At 45.8% G+C, this 13,121-nt stretch overlaps 1 protein-coding gene across 6 annotated transcripts in view; it reads right to left on the reverse strand.

Annotated features, from left to right (window-relative positions):
* The window catches only part of MICAL3 (microtubule associated monooxygenase, calponin and LIM domain containing 3), a 208,860-nt gene that overhangs the window by 50,524 nt on the left and 145,215 nt on the right, over positions 1 to 13,121 (reverse strand). For all 6 annotated transcript variants that reach the window (XM_064284805.1, XM_064284806.1, XM_064284804.1 and 3 more), the window contains one exon: positions 7,560 to 7,755. In XM_064284805.1, coding sequence (XP_064140875.1) covers positions 7,560 to 7,755 — 196 coding nt within the window. The remainder of the gene's footprint in view (positions 1 to 7,559; positions 7,756 to 13,121) is intronic.

A 13,121-nucleotide genomic window follows, 5' to 3' on the forward strand; every position in this document is an offset into this window, starting at 1 on the left:
TATAGAGAACCAACTTCTCCCCGCCTCTGGCAGGAGAGGGATACCTCTCAGGATTAAAAAATTGCTCAAAATAGCCTAGGATACAGAGTCCAAGGAGAGATGGGGCCACAGAATCTAGTCACTAATACCACTTTTCCTCCCCAAATCTACTGCCTAGAAATAACCTTCGAACTTTGAACCAAAACTATCCCACGAAGCCATCATTAAACTAAACAACAGCGTAGCTCAATTAACAAAGAATGTTTGCCTTGAGCATTTCGCTCCTACAAAGAAGTTTCTACTATATGAGTTCAAACTGACAATAGTTCATCTAGAGCACAGGTGAGAACTTTCAGGGGCAGAAAAAGTAAATTAACGGTGGTGAAACACTATAGGTAAAGACGGTGAGAATGGTGACACAATGGGAAATATGTAACCAACAGCATTTAATTGTACATGCATCTGTTTTGCATTTGTAGCAATATAAGCTTCGGTGTGATTACGTGATCCAGGCCCGCCTCTCCCTGGCAGCAAGGATGGGCATGCAGGTACCAGTGACCACACACTGGTAAGGCCATGGCAGGCCCCCACGTGATTTCAGGGTGTCAGGGATGATATTGCCAAAGCCCCTTGGTAAAGCTGCCATCAGCAGCAGGAGCAGATCCTTTCAGTTAGAACAACGTCTAGCAAAACTCCACCCTGCTGCAATGTATACTATCACTCATCCCAAAGTACCTTCTCTGAGTTTTCTCTCAGGTGTCTTTTCATTGCGCCACAATGGGGCCTGGTTGGAGGAAAACAAAACCCGTACGGGGATGAGATTCTGAAGAGACAGGGTCTGCTTCAGACTTGACCGAGCCAAGCCGAGGTTCTGCTGTGCCAGGAGAGGCAACCCAGGGACGACGATACTTCACCATAATTGTGAGCACTCACTGAGCGCTGACTACATGCCATGAAGCACAGAGCACTGTGCATGGCGCTGCTCATCTACACACACAACAACTCTACACTACACCATTATTATTCCCATTTTCACAAATGAGGAAAATGAAGCTTAAGAAGCTAAGATAATTTGTGTGAGGAGACAGCCAGGATTCCCACCTAGAGTTCACACCACGTCATACTGTGCCCTCTTGGGCATTCCCCAAGAACCCCAGAGTTCTTCAGCCACTAGCAGCTGTCAAGGAGGCAAACCCAGGAGGAAGACAGTGATCAAGTTCCTAGCTGCCTGGGTTTAAGCTCAGAAGGTGGACAACAGGAATTCAGGGTAGGCTGTACCAACAATAAGGTTGGCTTCTACTTCAAGCTCTTGGGGGGTTTGCAAGGGGAAATGGAGAATGGTGGTCTTCACTCATATCCAGATACTGCATTCTTCTGTCCTCTTGGCCACACTCTTCTGAGCCCACCACAATGACAACCGTATAAACACTCTGCTGCTAAGCAGACTGCTAGAGAAGATGTGTGCTGTCCAGCAGTCCACACAGTGGAAATTTAATCCATGCTAAAACTGGCTTCCTGCTCAGCAAAGGCTCACGTTGCTGCTTCTGCTGGAAAAGGAGGTGAGGCAGATGAGAAGAACAGGCAGGAAGGCTTTCCATTTATTTATCCTCAGCCTTCAAGTAGCTGTTCCTCACGGTGTTATTCTGACGGGAGAGCAGGCCTGCCGGGACACCCCTGTTGTGGGAACTTCTCTGTAACCTAAGCTCTTCCATCAAGAAAATGCACCGGCTTGCTCTGTTCTTTGCAGACTTGCTCTTTGGAAAAGTGAGAGTGTAACATGTACAGAACCTCACTGTACAAATGGGCACTGCCACCATCACACCTGCAGCAAATTCTCCTGAAGAGACAGTCAGAGGAGAACAACACAAAAACCATAAAGCCAGTGCTCCCTGTCTCTGGCCCCTCCCAGAGAAAACAAAAGTGTTATTTCTAGGGTCTCCTCCAGAAGATAGGCCCCCGCTGACCTCAGCTGTAAGGAAAGGACATGGAACCAATTACTGGCTGCCATGGAGTCGATTCTGGCTCATAGCAACCCCATGGGGTTTCCGAGGCTTTAAATCTCTATGGAAGCAGACTGCCACATTTTTCTCCCGAGGAGCCACTGGTGGTTTGGAACCACCGACCTTTCAGGTAGCAGTTGATTGCTTTAACCACTGTCCCACCAGGGGCTCCTTACGGAACCAGTTAGGGAAAAGTGCCTCATCTTTAGTTTCAGGGCTTAGAGGTTCTTGTGTGAACTAACGAGTCCCTTGGTGGTACAAGAGGTTAAGCATTTGGCTACTAACTGAAAGGTTGGCAGGTTGAACCTACCCAGAAGCGCCTCGTAAGACAGACCTGGAAATCGATTTCTGAAAGATCACAGCCACTGAAAACGCAAAGGGGCACAGTTACAATGAGACAGAGCCCCCACAGTGCTGTATTCCTTACCAGGCTTCCTCCCCTACAGTGCTGTATTGAAAAATCATTTCCTTTGCTGCTCCCTCTCCCCCACTTTGCATTTGAATCCTGCTTTAGCTTGGAGGTTATATGTAAACCCCATCGTGCCACCTTCGTAGTATGATTAAGAATGTTGCTGACCTAACTTGTATAACTCCCTACTTGTAAACGCCTCTAAAAGTAACTTGCCTGCCTGACCTTGGCGAGCAGTCTTGGCAGCAGCAGCTCCGACTGACTCCATTTCCTTGTGCACTGAAACAACAGTGCCTTTCCTGTTCTCCCACCTCGGTCTCTCATTTATTGGCTAATACGCGCCATGAGGAGCACGAACCTGGGGTTTCCACCCAGTAACATTACTCTGACACACATGGGGTTGCCATGCGTCAGAACTGACACCATGGTGTAAACTAAAATCTGATCCTGATTATAGTAACGTGGGGTGCCTGTTAAAAACAGATTCCTGGCCTCCACCACAAACCCACTGAATCATCTACTTCAAGGAGATAGGCCCAGGGAGTCTTTTTATCTTTTAGCAAGTGTCCCAAATGATTTTCATTACCAGGCAAATTTGGGAACCATGGCTTTCGATGGATGGTAATTTTCAAGACCTCAGCAACACCAGGGAACTTTTTAGAAATGCAAATTCTCGGGCCCCACCCTAGACTTGTTGTTGTTGTTGTTGGGTGCCCTGGTGTCGGTTCCAACTCATAGCGGTTCCAGCTCATAGCGCGACCCTACACACAATAGAACAAAACACTGCCTGGTCCTGCGCCATCCTTACAATCATTGTTATGTTTGAGCTCATTGTTGTAGCCACTGTGTCAATCCATCTGGTTCAGGGTCTTCCTCTTTCTCGCTGACCCTCTACTTTACCAAGCATGATGTCCTCCAGGGACTGATCCTCCCTGATAACATGTCCAAAGTATGTAAGATGCAGTCTTGCCATCCTTGCTTCTAAGGAGCATCCTGGTTGCACTTCTTCCAAGACAGATTTGTTCGTTCTTTTGGCAGTCCACAGTATATTCAATATTCTCCTCCAATACCACAATTCAAAGCCGTCAATTCTTCTTTGGCCTTCCTTATTCATTGTCCAGCCTTCACACGCATTATGAAACGATGGAAAACATCATGGTTTAGGTCAGGCGCACCTTAGTCTTCATGGTGACATCTGTGCTTTTCAACACTTTAAAGAGATCTTATGCAGCAGGTTTACCCAATGCAATGCATCATTTGATTTTTTGAACTGCTGCTTCCATGGGTCTCAGTCCAGCAACTTGTGCTTTAACAAGCCCTCCTGCTGATTCTGATTCACCAAGCCAAATGCAATTTCTATCATTTGACTACCTGTTTAAGGAACCTAATACCAGATACCTGTATTTTGCTAAGGTCCACAATGTAACATTGTAATAAGTCCACTGCCATTGAGTCAATTCTGACTCATATTGACCCCATAGAGTTTCTGAGGCTGTAAATCTCTGTAGAAGCAGATTGCCACACCTTTCTTCCACAGAAGCTGGTGGTTTTATATTGCCAACCTTTCAGTTAGCAGTCAATTGCTTAAACCACTGTACCACCAGGGCTCCTTAATATTGTAGTAGTAATAACAACTGCTAGTCCCTGGGTGGTGCAAACAGTTAAGTTCTTGACTATCAGCCAAAAGACTGTTGGTTCAAACTCACCCAGAGACATCTAGAAGACAGGCCTGGCCATCTACTTTCAAAAGGCCACAGGCTTGAAAACCCTATGGAGCCGTTCTACTCTGCACACATGGGTCACCGTAAGTTGGCACTGACTCAACAGCAACTAACAATAACAACAACAACAAAAAACAAACATCTCATCAAGGAAGGATTGAGGGCTACAAACGTGCTTGGTGCTGTATCAACCAAACCAAACCCATGGCCGTCAAGTCGATTCCGACTCAGTGACCCCCCCCCCCCATTGGATTTCCAAAGAGCGCCTGGTGGATTCAAACTCTCTACCTTTTGGTTAGCAGCTGAGCACTTAACCACTGTATCACCAGGGCTCTGCTTGATGCTATCAGGGAGACAGAAATACACGGCATTTCTGCATCTTACAGCTTCCCTGGGAAAACCAGACGAAATCTATAGCTTCTGCCTCTGTTGTTGTTGATGATGGATGTTGTTGAGTTGATTCTGACTTACAGCGACACCGTGACAGGGGAGAACTGCCCCACAGGGTTTTCTAGACTTTAATCTTTACGGACACAAATTGCTAGGTCTTTTCTCCCGCGGAGCTGCTAGTGGGTTCAAACCGCGGACCTTTCAGTTGGCAGCAAATGTTTAACCACTGTGCCACCAGGGCACCTTCTCTTTAAGAGGCTGTTTTTCCTTCTGCCTAGCATTTAATGCTAGCTGCTTTTATCTACTTGAAGAAACAAGGGGTCTTCTACTGTACTGTGTAGATGCTGGCTGATTACATGCTCTGCTGTCCTGTACTTCCTGACCCACTCTGCCATAAATGCCATGATTTAGCCTTCCTGGAATGCCCTTGCTGTATTACCTGAACTTGGTGCCCTAATCATCTTCCCAGTTAACAAATTACAGTGGAGGAACAGTTACTACTGCAGGAAAAAGGCACTGACCCACACTCATCCTGAGGTCGAGCTGTGGGCTCTGCTCAAGGATTTACAAACGTGCTTTGGTGTACAGGCCTCCCAGTGCCCAGTGAGCGGAGCAGGTACTGAGAGGACATGTGGGGTCCTCCTCACCGGGGCACAGCAGGGAAGGGTGCGTCTCTCTGGGTACTCTGATGCCCAGTCATGTGCCAACACTGTGATACAAAATTATGCTTAGCGATGGCTTCAGAAATGCAGGTCCCAAGGGAGAGGCTGCCCCAGGATGCATGGCAGAGCTGCCTGTGGGATCAGTCCAAGAGGTGGTTTATCCAGAGTGCATGCCCTAAGGGCTGAGGTGGCAGGGCACAGCTGGAAGCAGCTCTGCCCAGCAAACATCCTCTGAGAAAACATTCTTGGAACTTAAAAAAAAAAAAACTTTGCTCTCTTTATCCCTAAACATTCCCTTAATCATGGCTAGATACAAATGCCAGCATAGGATTTAAGTATTGTCTGCAGGCCCAAAGCCTCCACCAGTCAGAGGCCTCGGCAAGTGCTCCGGCTCTTTGAAGCCCTGTAGGAGAGTCTCGCCAATACTGACGTCACTCTCTATTATGGATTGAATTGTGTCCCCCAGAAACATGTGTCAGCTTGGCTAGGCCATGATTCCCAGTATTGTGTGACTGTCCACCATTTCATCATCTGATGCGAGTTTCCTATTTGTTGTAAGTCCTACCTCTATGATGTTAATGAGGCAGGATTAGAGATAGTTACATTAATGAGGCAGGACTCAATCTACAAGATTAGGTTGTGTTTTAAGACAATCTCTTTTTAGATACAAAAGAGAATCAAGCAGAGAGACAGGGGGACCTTATATCACCAAGAAAGTAGTGCCAGGAGCAGAGAGTGGGATCCCTGTGCTGAGAAGCTCCTAGACCAGGGGAAGATTGATGACAAGGACCTTCCTCCAGAGTCAAAAGAGAGAGAAAACCTTGCCTGAGCTGGCGCCCTGAATTCGGACTTCTAGCCTCCTGGACTGTGAAAGAATAAACTCCTGTTTGTTAAAGCCTTCCACTTGAGGTATTTCTGTTGTAGAAGCACCAGACAACTAAGACACCCTCCTTATCTTCCATTCTCTTTCAGAGCCTTGATGATATTCTCCTGTGCAGTTTGTAGAACCCTTCTCTACTGATGCTGGAAGGCCTGGACAGGTAATGAAAGCGAAGCCCTGGGGTACAAGACAGTAGGAGCCTTGTGGAGCTGGAGCATGGATGTCCTCCAAGGCATCACTCAGTTAAACACAACTAAAACACTGGGATTGGCCAGACAGAAAGCCACTTGCTGCTGTGTGTGACCCTTGGGACTGCTGAGCCTCTCTTTATACAAAGGAGAGAACAAGAAGCCCAGAGAGGTTAGGTGACTTTCGCGAGAGTGCACAGTGAACTGGGGGCTGAATCCCAACAGAAGCTACCTAATTCCAACCCTGGAGCTCTTTTCATTGAACCACTCTGTCCCTCCACAGCACATAGCTTTAGATTTACTTTTGTTTCCTGTGGGTAAGTCTTCTCCTTCCAAGAAATTCATGAACAGCAGTGAGGGCAGAATCTGTGACTGATACTTTTCTGTTACCGTTTCAATGATTAACAAAGTGTTTCAGAAATGCTAGGTGTTCAATAAATAGCTTGTTGAATCTCTGAACTGGGAAGAAATAAATCAAATGGCTTGCGGCCCTTACTGACAAGATGAAGAGACAAGGACCTCGACAGAACCGGGAAAAATGGATCATGGGGCAGTGCGGAAACAGGAGAAATCTTGGCCTTGGACTGCAATCTGGATACCTTAATTCTAGTCCTAGTCATCGCTTCCTCACCTGTAAGATGGCAAAATACGTGCTCTTGTCTACTTTCCAGGATTCTTGGGAGGATGACCAGATGAGATGACAGATATGGGCATCCTTTGTAAACAGTCCAAACCAAACCAAAAACCAAACCCTTTACTGTCAAGTTGATTCCGACTCACAGCAACCCTATAGGACACGGTAGAACTGCCCCATAGGGTTTCCAAGGAACAGCTGGTGGATTCGAACTGCCAACCTTTTGATCAGCGGCCAAGCTCTTAACTACTGCACCACCAGGGCTCCTGTAAACAGTCCAGCACTAGGCAAAGTTATAATAATGACAGCTACCACCTACAAGTGCTTACACGTGCCAGGTACTGTTTTAAGTTCTTTACACATATCAGCTCATTTAACCCTCACAGCAATCCTGTGAGGAAGGTACTAGTATTACTGCCATTTCATAGATGAGGAAACTGAGGCATATAGAGGTTATATAACTTGCCTACAGTCACACAGCTGGTAAGTGGAGGAGCCAGTATTCAAATCCAGACAGTCTGGCTCAGATTCTAGGCTGCTAACAAGTTGCTACGCTTCCCCTGCAAAGCCAGGTAATACATTCTTCTGAGGCTCTAACTAAGTCACTGCCTCAGGGAAGAGGTGCCAGGGCAAGCCACAGGCATGTTTGAGCACAGAGGAAAACAAGCGCACCAAGTTCACAGGGCACAGGCTGACCTGCTGGCTGCGTCCTCCTCTGTGCCTTTGTCCAGCACGCTGCTGAGGTTGTGCTCAGCCTGCGTCTCCTCGGGTACCTCCTCCAGCTCCTCTGCCTGCTTCACTGACAGGCGGTAGTTCTCCAGCTCAATTCTTTCAGGTGTGCCCCTCAGCCTCTTGGCAATGCTGGGCTCCTCCAGGCCATTCACACTTGAACCTGCAAAACAAACAGAGAAGCAAGTTCTGATGACAAATGATGGGAACTGAATATAAGCCACAGGGAGGGAGGAGGTGGGGATGGAGAAGGCACTGATGGAGGGAATAAACTTAGCATCCAAGGCAGACACCACTCACCTCAATGAAATGAGACAGCCGCCCATGAAGGCCAGGGCACCACAACAGAGGGCAGATAGAAATCAGAAAGGCCACAGATTTGGGCCAGGCAGGAAAGGACCAGGTATGAGAGGAGAGCTTCTCTAAGTGGGAGAAACAAAAACTGTGCATCTACTCCTGCAGACAAGCTGTGGCTCACTCTCCTGGATCATCCCAAAATTCCCTGGGAAACCTAGGCAATGGTGACTGGGTGGGGGTGAGGGGGACCAGGGCTAGACTTAAGGTGGCTCGTCTCATGTCCAAAGAACTAAACCCTTTAAAGCACCTTTTATTGAGAAGGCAGAGTCCTTCCTAGCTGTGCCCCACCCTGACCCAGGAGTCAGTCAAGGTCCAGGGCCTGAGCGTGGTGGGCTGTGACAGCCAGGTCAGTGGTCTTGCAGAACTCCGCACACTTTGGATTTGTCTGTGCCCATGATTAAGATTCACATTCAACACTTTTTGCTTAACAAGAACACCTCACAGGTGACACTGTGTCCCCTGCCTATGACATCACATGAGGAGGAATATAGTCAGGCTGCCTTGTTCCTGGTGATGCCGGTCCCATCACTGCACTGTAAAGGCACATGTTCCACTCTGTAACTAATAACAATCTGTAGGATGGTACTTAGGAACCAGACACTTGTAGCCTGCTCCCCAGGATCCTCTCATCCAGTGCTGTGAGACCCACTGATGGTCCTCGCCTGGATCAATTACTCCACTGGGGGTCACAAAATGATGAAAAGGGTATCCTTCCTTCTCTTCTTATTAGCTATCACTTTGTTGTAAAGAAGAGATTTTCCCTTTATTTTTTTGAGTACCACTAAGGGCTCATGGATTTTGAAACACTTAAATGTTATCTTTAACTATTATGTCTCTTCAATCTCCCTAATCTAAAACAGTTCCCCTTGCCGCCTTCATTTTTCTTTTTGATGTTCCATTGTCTGAAATTCGGTCAGGGGAGGAATACTATCTATTCTTTAATGTGTCTGCTGTAATACAGTGGAGCACACAGGCTTAGAATCAGACAAACCCTGGCTACATACCATGCTCTACTGAGCAGCTGAAGGATCTTAGAAAAATCACGTAACTACTCAGAGTTCACTGCCTGAGCTATAAATGAAGATAATACTCACCTCCCAGAGTTATTATGGATATTAAATAAAACTATAAACACGTACGTACGTGTATGAGTGTGGTAAGTCTGTGCCCATATGTATGAGTTAGCTCCCTCTATTTCTACTTAAGCCAAGTACATGGATGGTGTCAGTAAATGAGTCAAGTGATACACCTGCTGTCTAGTAAAATTTTCACCACCGTTCCCTCTTGATAACACAATATAAAATTCTGCATGTTTTTTTGGTAGGTGTGTTTTATCTATTTGCTCTGGATTGCACACAATAGTTACCTGACAAAGGAAGATTGGAACAGAGTTCCAGGCAGAGGGAACAGCATGAGCTAAGGCCCAGTGACACAAAATGGCAGTTTGGCATTCTTAGATCTTCAGATAGGAGTGGACAGTAGTAGAGAAAAGGCAGAAACGTAGGTGGGAGCAGGTCATGAATGGCCTCGCATCCTGTGATATTCTAAACCCTAACAGGTAACAGTCAGTTTTGGCAATGGGAACCACACCAACGCAGTGTTGGGCAAAGCCCAGAACCTCCATGGGGAAGGACTAAAGAAAGGTGTCGGAGTATCAACTTAGCAAATTTTGTGGCCTGACAGGTTGTACAGAAAATGTTTTGGAAGCCTGGTACCTTGGTTGTGTAGCGTGTTTTCAAACTCTTTGTAATGGCATTAGAAAGAACTTTATATGGAACCAGATATTCACAAGATAAAATCTTCTCAGTTCATCTACCAAGATAATGTGGTCACACCAAGATCTCCCTCCAAATAGCATCTCTCAAATCTCCTAAAGGCTCCTTCCTGAAGAGCAAGACTGGTAGCATGTTCATTTACAAATTCAGGTACACACAGAACGATTGGGTCTGACCACAAGTCCATGGGTTCATACCCATCCTAGTCTTAGCACCTTTGGGAAAGTCATTTTAAACATCTCTGCTCCATTCTTCAACACCGAGCTCAGGACTCCAAAAGTATAAGCTATGATCCTGGACATCTGGAAGATTAGGAAATATGTGAACCACAGGTAATAGCAAGACAGAGGAAGGGTGCAAAGCAGGTAGACTCCACCTCAACATTCTCCAAACCTATGTGCCCAGATTCTCTAAGAGCACAGGCTCTAATTGAGCTAGTTAGTGCATCATTTCCAAGCATTAGAATTCCTGTTCTCTCTTTCTCCTCATCAAAACCCACTGATCCAACATAATAAAGACGAGAAGGCTAAGGAGCCCCTGACTCTAACAGAATTTGGTTTTTCCCTCTCATTGTGTATTTTTGACAACCGCTCTTAAATAGAGAGCAGATGAGAAAGGGAAATAAATGTGAGCCAGACAGCTAAGTATAAGCTTTTCTGGGAACTCCATAACTATCTATGCTACAGAAACCACTATTTCTTTTAGATTAAAAAAAAAGAATTTTTTTTTTTAAATAGGAGAAGAAAAATAGTTAAGAAGAAAAGAACTATCACTTTAGGGAAAAGAACTAACACTCATTAATCCAGAACGAAGCAATTTCAAGGCAGAGTGAACAAACACACTCACATATGAAAATACTCAGGACGTGATTATCTGTTGTTAGCGTGCATTGAATGTGTACTGTTTGCCAGGAATTCTACTAGAACCTTGGGAAATAAAGCAGATTAAAACATTCTCAAGCTAGTAATGGGGAACCCAAGGTTGAGAGGGGAGGGTGTGGACATGTCATGGGGTTGGCAACCAATGTCACAAAACAATATGTGTATTAATTGTTTAATGAGAAACTAATTTGCTCTGTAAACCTTCATCTAAAGTACAATTAAAAAAATTAAAAAACAAAAACATTCTCTCCTCTTAAAGAGCTAAAAGCTCATCATGCCATGTAGAAGAATCATTTCAGTGTCATGTATCAGGTATTAGGGCTGATATATGCAATTGGTGAGGGCAGTGGTGGCTCACTGGTAGACTTTTTTTTCCTTTTTTTTTTATGGCGCTCTAAGTGAAAGTTTACAATTCAAGTTAGTTTCTCATACAAAAACTTATACACGCATTGTTATGTGACCCTAGTTGCTTTCCCTACAATGTGACAGTACACTTGTTTTCTCCACACTGTATTTCCCGTGTCCATTCAACTTGCTCCTGTCCCCCTCTGCCTTCTCATCTCGCCTCCAGACAGGAGCTGCCCACATAGTCTCATGTGTCTACTTGAGCTAAGAGGCTCACTCCTCACCAGCATCATTTTATGTCTTACAGTTCAGTCTAATCTTTGTCTGAAGAGTTAGCTTCGGGAACGGTTTTAGTTTTGGGCTAACTGAGAGTCCGGGGGCCACAACCTCTGGGGTCTCTCCAGTCTCAGTCACACCATTAAGTCTTGTCTTTGTACTAGAATTTGAGGTCTGCATCCCACTTTTCTCCTGCACCATCAGGGATTCTCTGTTGTGTTCCTGTCAGGGCGTCCATTGGTGGTAGCCGGGCGCGACCTAGTTATTCTGGTCTCAGTTTGGTGGAGTCTCCAGTTTATGTGGCCTTTTCTGTCTCTTGGGCTCTTATTTTCCTTGTGTCTTTGGTGTTCTTCATTCTCCTTTGCTCCAGGCAGGTTGAGACCAACTGATGCATCTCAGATACCTGCTTGTTAGTTTTTAAGACACAAGATACCACTCACCAAAGTGGGACGCATAACGTTTTCTTAATACACTTTGTTATGCCAACTGATGTAGATGTCCCCTGAAACCATGGTCCTCAGATCCCTGCCCCTGCTACTCTGTCCCTCGAGGTGTTTGGTGGTATTCAGGAACTTCTTAGCTTTTGGTTTCGTCCAGTTGTGCTGACTTCCCCTGTATTGTGTGTTGTCCTTCCCTTCGCCTAAAATGATTCTTGTCTACTATCCTAATTAGCGAATACCCCTCTCCCTCCCTCCCCACCCTCATAAACATCAAAGGATGTTTTCTTCTGTGTTTAAACCTTTTCTTGAGTTTCACTAGTAGAATTCTTGCCTTTCATGCAGGAGACCCAGGTTTGATTCCTGGTAAATGCACCTTGAGCACAGTCACCACCCATATGTCAGTGGAGGCCTCTGTATCACTGTGAAGCTGAACAAGTTTTAGCTGAGCTTCCTGAAAGACTAAGAAGAAAGGCTTGGCGATCTACTTCCAAAAAATCAGGCAATGAAACCCTATGGATCACAATAGTCCAATGCCACTGTGCAAAGGGTCACCATGAGTCAGAGGCTGACTGGAGAGCACCTAACAACGACAATGCATGTGGTACTATAGGATAAAAAAGGGACAATTTAGCCTACCTGGGATTCAAAGAAGGTGCTCTGGAGAAATAAAGAATTAGCAAGGTTTAAAGAAAAATTTTAAAGTCAGGTATCGTTTTGCAACGAGGTAGCTGACGTTCGGAGACTTTAAGTAATCTAATCTGCTCAAGGTCACGCGGCTAGTGAGCAGTGGAACCAAGATCTGAATCCAAGGGGGAAGGCAATAACCCAGTAGACAACCACAATGTCCCTAGACACAAAAATAAGAAAAAGAAGACATACTTCCATAAAGTGTCCTGTTCTGTTTTCCCCTTTGGGAGTCTTCACCATCTAGTCTTCTCCCCACTATAATTTTCTGGACGAAGAATGGTCAACTTCACAAATGTGTCTTAAAGCAGACAATCTGGCATTTGGAACAACATTGTGTCCTCCTCCCAATGTTATTTCCCTCGAGTTTCTACAAGCTCCACAGGAGCAACAGAACTTGGCAGTCCAATCCCAGAGCATGGGGCTTAAGGGAGGGGAAATGCAGACTTAATTTTGGGCTTGGCCACAGCCGATACCCAGAAACCAGAAGTACTCAGAAGTGCTCAGATCATTCACACATCAAGTCCCCCAGAGAAAGGATGTTCGCAGCCAAGAAACTGTGAGAAGTATCTCATTGGAGGCTTTGCAAAAATTAAGATGGGGACGAGTAGAGTCACCTCTACGATTCCAGCCCCACCAGGCCTATCCAGTCTACATCCAACAGAGCTAGAACTCACCCCAGCACTGTCAGCGACACAGGAATACATTACATGGGTTCCCTGAGGGCCAGGCCCCTTCTGGGCTCAGTTTTGCCAAAGGGAAGGTAGTATT

The sequence above is a fragment of the Loxodonta africana genome, chromosome 4 (genome assembly GCF_030014295.1).
Source record: "Loxodonta africana isolate mLoxAfr1 chromosome 4, mLoxAfr1.hap2, whole genome shotgun sequence".
NCBI lineage: Eukaryota > Metazoa > Chordata > Mammalia > Proboscidea > Elephantidae > Loxodonta > Loxodonta africana.